General features: G+C 40.9%; 1 protein-coding gene and 1 long non-coding RNA gene across 2 annotated transcripts in view; one reads left to right on the top strand and one right to left on the bottom strand.

The window, feature by feature from the left end:
- Nucleotides 1-13,255, bottom strand: part of LOC143816118 (uncharacterized) — a 336,272-nt gene that overhangs the window by 46,185 nt on the left and 276,832 nt on the right. The window lies entirely within an intron of this gene.
- The window catches only part of IFNLR1 (interferon lambda receptor 1), a 79,539-nt gene that overhangs the window by 44,272 nt on the left and 22,012 nt on the right, over nt 1-13,255 (top strand). Inside the window, exon 2 of the mRNA XM_077296112.1 lies at nt 8,676-8,826. Coding sequence (XP_077152227.1) covers nt 8,676-8,826 — 151 coding nt within the window. The remainder of the gene's footprint in view (nt 1-8,675; nt 8,827-13,255) is intronic.

Here is a 13,255-nt window from a genome sequence, read left to right as displayed (position 1 = left end):
GGTTTCCACTGTTTAGGCACGTCAGGGGCTCTCCAAACACGACATGGGTTCCGATCTCAATTCCAGCCAATTTTGCATTGAAAAGTCAAATGGCGCTCCTTCCCTTCCGAGCTCTGCCATGCGCCCAAACAGTGGTTTATCCCCATATATGAAGTATCAGCGTACTCAGGACAAATTGCACAACAACTTTTGGGGTCCAATTTATCCTGCTACCCTTGGGAAAATAAAAAATTTGGGGCAAAAAAATCATTTTTTGTGAAAATTAATATTAATTTTTTTTTACGGCTCCACATTATAAACTTCTGTGAAGCACTTGGAGGTTCAAAGTGCTCACCACACATCTAGATTAGTTACTTAGAGGGTCTACTTTCCAAAATGGTGTCACTTGTGGGGGTTTCCACTGTTTAGGCACGTCAGGGGCTCTCCAAACACGACATGGGTTCCGATCTCAATTCCAGCCAATTTTGCATTGAAAAGTCAAATGGCGCTCCTTCCCTTCCGAGCTCCGCCATGCGCCCAAACAGTGGTTTATCCCCATATATGAAGTATCAGCGTACTCAGGACAAATTGCACAACAACTTTTGGGGTCCAATTTATCCTGCTACCCTTGGGAAAATAAAAAATTTGGGGCAAAAAGATCATTTTTTGTGAAAATTAATATTAATTTTTTTTACGGCTCTACATTATAAACTTATGTGAAGCACTTGGAGGTTCAAAGTGCTCACCACACATCTAGATTAGTTCCTTAGAGGGTCTACTTTCCAAAATGGTGTCACTTGTGGGGGTTTCCACTGTTTAGGCACGTCAGGGGCTCTCCAAACACGACATGGGTTCCGATCTCAATTCCAGCCAATTTTGCATTGAAAAGTCAAATGGCGCTCCTTCCCTTCCGAGCTCTGCCATGCGCCCAAACAGTGGTTTATCCCCATATATATGAAGTATCAGCGTACTCAGGACAAATTGCACAACAACTTTTGGGGTCCAATTTATCCTGCTACCCTTGGGAAAATAAAAAATTTGGGGCAAAAAGATCATTTTTTGTGAAAATTAATATTAATTTTTTTTACGGCTCTACATTATAAACTTATGTGAAGCACTTGGAGGTTCAAAGTGCTCACCACACATCTAGATTAGTTCCTTAGAGGGTCTACTTTCCAAAATGGTGTCACTTGTGGGGGTTTCCACTGTTTAGGCACGTCAGGGGCTCTCCAAACACGACATGGGTTCCGATCTCAATTCCAGCCAATTTTGCATTGAAAAGTCAAATGGCGCTCCTTCCCTTCCGAGCTCTGTCATGTGCCCAATCAATGGTTTACCCCAACATGTGGGGTATCGGCGTACTCAGGACAAATTGTACAACAACTTTTTTGGTCCAATTTCTCCTGTTACCCTTGGTAAAATAAAACAAATTGGATCTGAAGTAAAAATTTTGTGAAAAAAAAGTTAAATGTTCAATTTTTTTTAAACATTCCAAAAATTCCTGTGAAGCACCTGAAGGGTTAATAAACTTTTTGAATGTGGTTTAGAGTACCTTGAGGGGTGCAGTTTTTAGAATGGTGTCACTTTTGGACATTTTCTGTCATGTAGACCCCTCAAAGTCACTTCAAGTGTGAGGTGGTCCGTAAAAAAAATGGTTTTGCAAATTTTGTTGCAAAAATGAGAAATCGCTGGTCAACTTTTAACCCTTATAACTCCCTAACAAAAAAAAATTATGTTTCCAAAATTGTGCTGATGTAAAGCAGACATGTGGGAAATGTTGTTTATTAACTATATTATGTGATATAACTCTCTAATTTAAGGGCATAAAAACGAAAAATTTGAAAATTGCTAAATTTTCACAATTTTCGACAAATTTCTGTTTTTTTCACAAATAAATGCAAGTCATATCGAAGAAGTTTTACCACTATCATAAAGTACAATATGTCACGAGAAAACAATCTCAGAATCACCAGGATCCGTTGAAGCGTTTCAGAGTTATGACCTCATAAAGTGACAGTGGTCAGAATTGTAAAAATTGGCCGTGTCACTTAGGTGAAAACAGGCTTTGGGGTGAAGGGGCTACTACTACTGAGCATGTACATACCCCGACTCCACAGCACTGGTCACTACTGAGCGTGTACATACCCCGACTCCACAGCACTGGTCACTACTGAGTGTGTACATACCCCGACTCCACAGCACTGGTCACTACTGAGCATGTACATACCCCAACTCCACAGCACTGGTCACTACTGAGCGTGTACGTACCCCGACTCCACAGCACTGGTCACTACTGAGCATGTACGTACCCCGACTCCACAGCACTGGTCACTACTGAGCGTGTACGTACCCCGACTCCACAGCACTGGTCACTACTGAGCATGTACATACCCCAACTCCACAGCACTGGTCACTACTGAGCGTGTACATACCCCGACTCCACAGCACTGGTCACTACTGAGCATGTACATACCCCAACTCCACAGCACTGGTCACTACTGAGCATGTACATACCCCAACTCCACAGCACTGGTCACTACTGAGCATGTACATACCCCAACTCCACAGCACTGGTCACTACTGAGCGTGTACATACCCCGACTCCACAGCACTGGTCACTACTGAGCATGTACATACCCCGACTCCACAGCACTGGTCACTACTGAGCGTGTACATACCCCAACTCCACAGCACTGGTCACTACTGAGCGTGTACGTACCCCGACTCCACAGCACCCAAACAGTACAATGCTCCCAGAGTCCCACTCCTAATCTGTTGCCACCACATTCCCTGTACACACTGATGCTTTCTACCGCTCTCCCACACAGTATGATGTACCTCTTACAGTGTGATAAGTTTGTGATGTTCCATTAATGTTACTAGTTTTCTGGGGGTGATATCATCTGTTAGAACATTTTGACTTGGTAAATAAGGATAGGAGATACTTTTACTCATTTTTTTTCTTCAGTTAATAACTGAGATATTAAGATCAAATGTTTGTCATATGTTTAGGAACTGTAATTTAAAAATATTTTTACCTTTTTAATATGAAATTTTTTCCTTAATGTCATCCTTTCTTTTGCTTACTTTTTTAGTGCTTTTTCCTTAATATAATAATTTTTTTTAGTATCTAATATAGGACCTACCGGGTATTTCTCACGACTTGAGCAGCAGTGTTACTGTTAAACAATATATAGTCTATTCTTGTAAGTCTTGTAATTTAAAAAAAAAAAAAAAAGACTTGTTCTTCAAATAACAAGCTCGATATGTCCACAGAAAAACAAAGTTCTGGTGCTTGGAATGTGGCAATGTAATGTGTGGTGCAGTGACCAATGTTACAGCCAGGGAGCGCTGTGTGTGCGCTGCAGGATGCACTTGGATTTATAACTGTGGTGGTGAGAGAAAGTCCGGCAGGATTATAAATGGCCGGTATGTGTGTCGCAGAGGAGGACACTCTGCGCTGTCAGTCTAAAGTTATGTTGTGTTCTGGGACCTGTAGTCCCACAAGTAATTGTGTAGTTCTAATGGGAGATTGGCAGGGCTAGTTATGAGAGATGGGAGGGTCAAACTAGCCACACACACCCACACTCCCACCCAGGGGAGTGGTTAAGGGTAGATAATGTGACCAGGGTGTGGGTCACATGGGCCTGTGAGGTTCCTGTGTATGGATCCGTTTATTCCTGTGCAAGGTCCTGGACGGTCAGTGTTGGAGGCTCCTGGGAGTAGAGTCGTCCTGGAAACACCTAGAGACTGTAGACCTGGACGGTCTATGTTGAGTACCTGGGACTGACGTGAAGTCAGTGTGAGGAGTGGAACTCCTGAGAGGTAACCCCGGACAAGGGGATCATAACATACAGCAGAGAAGCCTATCTGCTACACGAACTGTCAGATGTCTTATAATGTTTCATGGCTGTAATGAAATGGACTGTACCCTGTCTGGTTTATGCGGAGTTTGAATAAACCATATGGACTGATTTGTGTGAGGAACCGTGCCTGTCTATGATGATTCTGCTGCCAAGCGAGTGTCCCCAAGACCCGTAGCGGGTGAAATGCTACAAATGATTGTGAATAAACCTTCAGGTTAATCTGCCTTTATTTATTGAATGTTTTACCATATTTTATAGTGGTTTTTAAACAGCGGTGTCTTCCTTGGAATTAAGACAGTCTAACAGCAGGGTTTACGTATAGATCACTAAGAACTTGTGGACAGTTCCACCTCGGTCTAAGCAGGGCTTTTTACTTGTGCGCTAATGTAAGTGGGCAAATGAGTAACAGGGGCAGTAGTTTTTAAAACGGACAGTGTAAAATGAATATAAAACAAGACAGATTTGTCTGCACTTGAACATTTGGTCCATTATTCTGAAGGCTACAGTGCTTTTTATTATGGAAGCTATCCTGCTGTGCCTCATCTATCATGTAATGAATCTACAGTGTCAAACAGAGAACATATCATAGAATGTTAGCGTTGGAACGGACCTCCTGGGTCATCATGTCCAACTCCCTGCTCAATGCAGGATTCATTAAATCATCCCAGACAGATGTCTGTCCAGCCTCTGTTTGAAGACTTCCATTGTAGGAGAACTCACCACCTCTCGTTGCAGCCTGTTCCACTCATTTTTCACCCTCACTGTCAAAAAGTTTTCTCTAATACCTAATCTGTATCTTCTCCCTTTGTTTCATTCCATTGCTTCTCGTGTTACCATGGGCAAATGAGAATAAGGATGATCCCTCTACACTGTGACATCCCTTCAGATATTTGTAAACAGCTATTAAGTCTCTTCTTAGCCGCCTTTTTTGCTTAACCCCTTAATCCCATATGACGTACTATCCCGTCGAGGTGACCTGGGAATTAATTCCCAGGGACAGGATAGTACGTCATAGGCGATCGGCCGCGCTCACGGGGGGAGCGCGGCCGATCGCTACCGGGTGTCATCTGATTCTTCCGGGTCCTGCACGGAGGTGGCTTGCAAGCGCCTGCTCAGAGCAGGTGCCGGCAAGTCTGGAGCACTGCCTGTCAGATCACTGATCTGACACAGTGCTTGCAAAGTGTCAGATCGGCGATATGACACTATACTGTGATGTCTCACACTGAGACAAAGTAAAAAAGTAAAAAAAAAAAATTCCTAAATAATGAAAAAAAAACATAAAATTGTTCCAATTAATACATTTCTTTATCTAATTAAAAAAAATAAAAGTACACATATTTAGTATCACCGTGTCCGTAACGACCCCACCTATAAAACTGTCCTACTAGTTAACCCCTTCAATGAACACCGTTAGGAAAAAAAAGGGGCAAAAAACGCTTTATCATACCGCCCAACAAAGTGGAATAACATGCGATGAAAAGGACGAATATAAATAACCATGGTACCTCTAAAAACGTCATCTTGTCCCGCAAAAATGAGTCTCCATACAGCATCATCAGCGAAAAAGTAAAAAAGTTATAGTCCTCAGAATAATGAGATGCAAAATTAATTATTAATTATTTTTTATATAAAATAGTTCTTTTCGTATAAAAGCGCCAAAACATAAAAAATGATATAAATGAGGTATCGCTGTAATCCTACTGACCCAAAGAATAAAACTGCTTTAGCAATTTTAACAAACATGGAACGGTATAAACGCCCCCCCCAAAAAAAGAAATTCATGAATAGCTGGTTTTTGGTCATTCTGCCTTACAAAAATCGGACTAAAAAGCGATCAAAAAATTTCACGTGCCCGAAAATGGTACCAATAAAAACGTCAACTCGTCCCGTAAAAAACAAGACCTCACATGACTTTGTGGACCAAAATATGAAAAATTATAGCTCTCAAAATGTGGAGACGCAAAAACTATTTTTTTGCAATAAAAAGCATCTTTTAGTGTGTGACAGCTGCCAATCATAAAAATCCGCTTAAAAACCCACTATGAAAGTAAATCAAACCCCCCTTCATCAACACTTAGGGAAAAATAATAACATTTAAAAAATGTATTTATTTCCATTTTCCGGGTAGGGTTAGGGTTGGGGCTACAGTTAGGGTTGGGGCTAAAATTAGGGTTTAGGTTTGGATAACATTTACGGTTGGGATTAGGGTTGGGATTAGGGTTAGGGGTGTCAGGGTTAGGGGTGTGGTTGGGATTACGGTTAGGGGCATGTTTGGGATTAGGGTTAGGGGTGTGTTTGGGTTAGGGTTTCAGTTAGAATTGGGGGGTTTCCACTGTTCAGGCACATCAGGAACTCTCCAAATGTGACATGGCGTCCGATCTCAATTCCAGCCAATTCTGCGTTGAAAAAGTAAAACAGTGCTCCTTCCCTTCCGAGCTCTCTCGTGCGCCAAAACAGGGGTTTACCCCAACATATGGGGTATCAACGTACTCAGAACAAATTGGACAAGAATTTTTGGGGTCCCATTTTACCTGTTACCCTTGGGAAAATACAAAACTGGGGGCTAAAAAATAATTTTTGTGGAAAAAAAAAAATTTTTTTATTTTCACGGCTCTGCGTTATAAACTAGTGAAACACTTGGGGGTTCAAAGTTCTCACAACACATCTAGATAAGTTCCTTAGGGGTCTACTTTCCAAAATGGTGTCACTTGTGGGGGGTTTCAATGTTTAGGCACATCAGGGGCTCTCCAAATGCGACATGGTGTCCTATCTCAATTCCAGTCAATTTTTCATTGAAAACTCAAACGCCGCTCCTTCCCTTCCGAGCTCTGCCATGCGCCCAAACAGTGGTTTACCCCCGCATATGGGGTATCAGCGTACTCAAGACAAATTGCACAACAAATTTTGGGGTCCAATTCCTTCTGATACCCTTGGGAAAATAAAAAATTGCGGGTGAAAAGATCATTTTTGTGAAAAAAAGATTTTTTATTTTTACGACTTTACATTATAAACTTCTGTGAAGCACTTGGTGGGTCAAAGTGCTCACCACACATCTAGATAAGTTTCTTAGGGGGTCTACTATCCAAAATAGTGTCACTTGTGGGGGGTTTCAATAATAAGGCACATCAGGGGCTCTCCAAATGTGACATGGCATCCCATCTCAATTCCAGTCAATTTTGCATTGAAAAGTCAAATGGCGCTCCTTCCCTTCCGAGCTCTGCCATGCGCCAAAACAGTGGTTTACCCCCACATATGGGGTATCAGCGTACTCAGGACAAACTGCACAACAACTTTTGGGGTCCAATTTCTCCTGTTACCCTTGGTAAAACAAAACAAATTGTAGCTGAAATATTTTTTTTGTGAAAAAAAGTTAAATGTTCATTTTTATTTATACATTCCAAAAATTCCTGTGAAACACCTGAAGGGTTAATAAACTTCTTGAATGTGGTTTTGAGCACCTTGAGGGGTGCAGTTTTTAGAATGGTGTACACTTGGGTATTTTCTATCAATAAGACCCCTCAAAGTGACTTCAAATGTGATGTAGTCCCTAAAAAAAAAAAAAAATGGTTTTGTAAAAATGAGAAATTGCTGGTCAACTTTTAACCCTTATAACTCCCTAACAACAAAAAAATGTTGGTTCCAAAATTGTGCTGATGTAAAGTAGACATGTGGGAAATGGTACTTATTAAGTATTTTGTGTGACATACTGTATCTCTGTGATTTAAGGACATAAAAATTCAAAGTTGGAAAATTGCAAAATTTTCGCCAAATTTCCTTTTTTTTCACAAATAAACGCAGGTAATATCAAAGAAATTTTATCACCATCATGAAGTACAATATGTCAAGAGAAAACATTCTCAGAATCATCAGGATCCGTTGAAGCGTTCCAGAGTTATAACCTCATAAAGGCACAATGGTCAGAATTGTATAAATGGGCCTGGTCATTAACGTGCAAACCTCTCTTGAGGGTTAAGGGGTTAAAATGTGGTCATTTGGAATCTGTAAAGGTTTCTGTTGTTTTGACAGCAAGTAAAGAATTGTATGGTTGCATGGCGATTTTTGTGATGAAAAAAGAAGGCACCTTTTACAGAATCTCCAATGGAGGCTGCTATGTTCACCAAAGTGAGCATAACGAATGGAGAAGGATATTGCATGTCTATTAGCGATTGAGCAGGACTATTTAAAAAGGATCTTTCACGAGGTTCGAAGTGGCCAGTTTTTGCTTTTTATTATATTTCCGCTGCATGAGTATTCAGTTTTCAGTAAAAAAAAAAAATAACCCCATATGGTTCTAGAGAAATGGGCCTTGTTATTTAGTGCTCTTTTTATGATCTTTTCCAAGGGGTCATAGCTCACAGGATAATAATGCACAGTTACCTAAGGCCCTTACCCGAAGAATCTCCTGGGCCACGAACAATCGGCAAAGGCCATGAAAAGCCCTCATCTCTAGAACTGTGTGGTAGGTTTGAACCAAAACTCAGCCGAGCAGCAGGAATAAAATGAGTGCAAATACTGGCCACTGTTTTCTTGGTGTCAGGCCCGCTTTAAGACCCCATTTATCTGTTTTAATATGAATCTCAATGTCTTGCTGTGTTCTTCACTTAGTCAAACTGAATTTCTTTTTTTACCCATTAACATCAGCAACAAAGATAGAAAAACATGTTACATTTTTTCATTAATTAAACTTAAGTGAACTCTAGATTCGGGGCAGTGCACCCATGATTCGGGGCCTATGCCCGGATGTAAGTGCCTAGTGATGTCCCTGTCAGGAAAACTACAGTATCTAAGTGCATGTTTTAATCTGCTATATTGTATTTTCTGTGGGTTTAGGACAACTCCATGAACCATCAAACGTGACAGTAGAATCCAGAAACCTCAGTCTCTTTCTCACGTGGCTTCCTGCTCCCGAAAATCCTTCTTCTGTAACCTACGAAGTAGAGTACACCAATTTTACTGATGACGATGTCAATGATTCATACAGGTACAACTTTTCATAAAGTTTCATAAAAAATTTGTAAAGTAAAGGCCATCAATAAAAGAGACTTAAAAAAAGGCAAATGTTTTCTGAAATTCTTAAAAATCTAATATCTGACACAAAATGTCTTTTCTCTTGATTTGGTATTGAAATGGAGTTGGATCATAAATTGTCAAGTGTGGAAAGCTCATACCATACACTTACCTTAATCCGTTCATATTTCTTGTGACAAAGGGCAGACATAAAGCCCCCTTAGCAGATACGCGTGATGGCTTTTATATATGCTCATAATCCGAATCTTTCATTAGTGATATGAATGGCAGTGTAGTGATCTACCACTTCACATTTATGTCACTTTGATAAATGCATTATTTTTATGCTATGTAAACTGAATTAAATCCTTAAAGGGAACCTGCCATGAGCTGTAGGATCAAAAAGCTAATTCCAATTTAAAAATTATGCAAATAGATAAGTTCAAACATATCTGCTTCGCTGCAAATTCATATTCCATCATTGGGAAAATCCTCTCTAAAGTGAACCATTCAGCCCGTTTTTGCTTTGTATTCTGAAATGTGCATGATGTAGTGGTTGAAATCCTTCATCCTTATTGCTTGTCTCATTGGCCAAACACATCCCGCCACTGACTGGCAACTTTCTGGGTATGCTGTGTAGTGACAGATAGCTGCCAATCAGTGGTGTGGGCGGAGTTATACAGAGCTCAGCATTCAGAGCACTACTAGAGCTGCAGCAGAGAAAATAAGGATTGTATCAAATTGACATCATGCAGACCAGTAACTGACACATCACTGAAATCAGAGCAGATATAATATTGGGGCTGAGACCCTGAGATAACATGGGGGGGGAGACCTAGTGACATTCCTTTTACTCGTTATGTAATTGTGGATGCATTGCACTGGGGTAGTGCATCAATCGTCTCCATTATACTCCATCTTGCTCCAACACGAAGTGATTGACATCTCTTATTTATGGTGGGGAAGAGACATCCATGAAGAACATGGGATGACACTGGACAGCTTAATCATGCATCACTAAAACATGTTGATTTGCCATAATTACATCATTAGGTTTTAGGGGGAAAGTGCTGATCTCCTGGTCACTGACCTGGCACGTTATAGGGCATAAGTTAGAGATTTTCCCATCGCATGAAAATAATTCATATTGCTAGGATATGCCATTACTGTTCTGAGCCTTTTCCACGCAGTTTTGAAGGCTAGAGAGGAACATGTCATATTTTAGTTTTATTGCAGTGTTATTCAGCATATCGAAGTACAGCATTTTTGTCCTTTTTCTAGTAGTCCCATAGTCAATGACCAGAGTAGTTGTACAAATGCCTGACCATTACATTAAAATTTGTCACTTCACTGCACAATTTTCATAGTCCTGTGCATAGATGTTAATTTACCAAAATGAGAATACACTTGAACAGACCACCGGAGTGAGATTAGTATGGGTGAGGACCAGCTCACCTACCTTCTGGGCCCCAAAAAACACTAAACAAAAAGCAGCATATAGCAAGGCAGGTTCACAGGAGAAGGAGATCATCATAGTGACTTTATAATAATTAGGCTACAAAAAAACATCTGTGTGCCTGCATTCATTTTTAGCATGTTTCTTCTTACAAACCCTTATTGCTTAGTAAGCAATAAACTGCTTCTTTGTAATATATCCTTCCCAAATTCTAAATGAAAACTAATCTTGGGTAGTCTATCGCGAGCAACTACTGCCAACACACCAAAATTGTTTGAGATGATATTTTTTCTTAATTGTTGCAACATCATCTTCAACCATTTCAACAGCTAATTTAGGAGGCTTTTTTCACTGAAGTCAACATCAGATGTTCCTCATCCACCTTCACAGGTGTGGGTGACACAACAAATTCTTCAGTGCTGCCCTGGCAACAGGACCTCGAACACCTGCCAACCAAAACAAGTGAAGAAGTCAGCGACCACATTATCAATAACCAGTGTACCAAACTTGAGATTCTGTCCAGAAACACAATTGTCTGTACCTCCATAAATTGATCCAAAGCTCAACTGCAACAATAGAGAATAACACTAGCAACATGAGGTTTGAACAGAGATCCTCAGATTGCCAAGTGTAAGGCCAAAGATTTTTGGGACTACAGAAAAACTACAGAAATCAGCCCAAATCTGTCTTTAAATTATGGTGATCTCATATTAGGTTGTAAAAAAGTTACAGATTCCCTTTAATGACCAGGGTTAAAAACCTTTCCTGCCTCCCCAGACTGGAATGCAATAGATTTGCCACTTAATAAAGGAGCAAAGAGATATATTGGGGGGGAAACACCAATGTACTGGTTCAGCTAAGCCTACGGGATAACCTTTTCATTCATCAGCTACACTCCTGCCTCTTACTATCTTTTCATGCCCTGCCTGGACTAGGCAAACTTCAGGAGCTCTAGTGAAATGATGCTGATTGAAAACGCCATGGTGAAGACTTGTAACACAGTTACTGCTTCAGTCACCCATTCAGTGACCCTGGGATCAGCAGTGTGGTTTATTCCAAGCAGCCCTGTACACATAATAGCTTTATCAGTGTAAATTCCGATGTGGAGACTGCTTCAGGACCTTTCCTGACATCATGATTATGTGACCATGATGTCACTATAGGTCCTTTACTCTGCGGCAGTTGGAAGAATTAAAGAGATGGGCTGGTGGTATATGTGTGTGTTTGTCTGTCTGTCTTCGTATCTATCTGTGTGAGTGGTTGAGCCTATAATGTACGGGCTCCTGATGGTTTATATTAGTGATGACATCAGAATGTGTGGGCTTCTGGTGGTATATACTAGTGAAGACTATTGATGAGCGAGTGTGCTCGTTACTCGAGTTTTCCGAGCATGCTCTGGTGTTCTCCGAGTATTTTGGGCGTGCTTGTAGATTGTTTGAGTCCCCACAGCTACATGATTTGCAGCAGCTAGACCGCTTGAATACATGTGGGGATTCCCTAACAAACAGACAACCTGAATACATGTGGGGGTTGCCTAACAGCCGCAAATCATGCAGCTGCGGGGACACAAACATAATCTATGAGCACGCCCAAAATACTCAGAACACCCGAGCATGCTCGGAAAACTCACTAGTGAAAAGTCACTAGTGAAGACATCTGAATGTATGGGCTCCTGGTAGGTATATGTGTCTGTATGTGTGTGCACTCTTTGTATGCAAGTGTTTGTTTGAAAGTGTTCTGTGTATACACATGTGTATATGTATGTATGCTCACTGCATGCAGGTGTCAGTATATATGTACACTGTCTATACATGTGTCTGTATGAAGTTGCTCTATGTATACACGTAGTTCTATATGTATGTGCTCTGTGCATGCATTTGTCTGTATGTATGTGCTTTGTGTATACATATAAGTGTATGTGGTCGGTGTATACATGCATGTGTGCTAGTTGTGTGTGTGTGTGTGTATACTTGTGTGTTGGGAATGAAGAAAGAATTCCAGCTCAACGAGGCGATGAATCGTGATATCATGATTAAGGGTGCCCTGTCACCTGAAACGCGTAGATAGTGTTTTTATTGTATTGTGCTGATGTCTTATCCTCTGCTTCTGACATGAAGTGAATAAAGTACCAAGTGTTTACTTTTCATCGCCTCGTTGAGCTGGAATTCTTTCTTCATTTCTGGCCTCCTCACGCCCTGACACAGCGTTTCCGTGCTCCGAGCTTCCTGGGATAACGACTATGGTGAGCTGGACTTTTCTTTTGCTATTACTTGTGTGTTACATGCAGTGGTTGTGTCATCTATTTAAAAATTCCGGAGGCACAGACAAGAGTTTGTAGGTGTAAACATGTTGGCAATCGCTCAACGACTGAGCAAAATGTTGCTCATTCAATTGGCGATTGGATTGTTTATTGCGGAACAAAAATTCCGCTGATAAAATGATACTGTTTGGGGACAGATTGATCTACTAGTGATCGTTCTGTGTCCATCATTCTTTGTCAACATGTGTTAAAAGGCCAGTAAAAAGTGTCAAACAACTTCAATATTGTCAATCACGCTCGTTTAACTGTCTGAACTCAGCGCAAGTAAATACAGCCAAAATGTTTGCGTGTGATGGTGCAGTATGTTTGCACTTAAGGCCCCACTTAACTGTTGCCACTAGCCCCACTTTGTCTAAAACCAGCCTCATGTGCACAGAAAACACTGTGGAATTAAGTGTCTGCGGATACTAAAGAAGTTGGCTTCATTAAAATTCACATTATGTAGCTCCATAGTGTTTGCCATTGTTGGAATGTGCTGGCTTTTGGCCATCATAAAGAGTCATAAATTAGTCACAGCATTAAGTGGTTGCTGCAGACTGTGTGGCTGTTCGGCTTGAGGCTGTGGGTGGGGAGTTGCGGTAACTGCTCCTCTCTTACAAAGGAGCATGAGACTTAATCACCCATGAC

This window comes from Ranitomeya variabilis, chromosome 3 (assembly GCF_051348905.1).
Source record: "Ranitomeya variabilis isolate aRanVar5 chromosome 3, aRanVar5.hap1, whole genome shotgun sequence".
Lineage (NCBI taxonomy): Eukaryota > Metazoa > Chordata > Amphibia > Anura > Dendrobatidae > Ranitomeya > Ranitomeya variabilis.
This window is presented reverse-complemented; position numbering and strand designations above follow the sequence as displayed.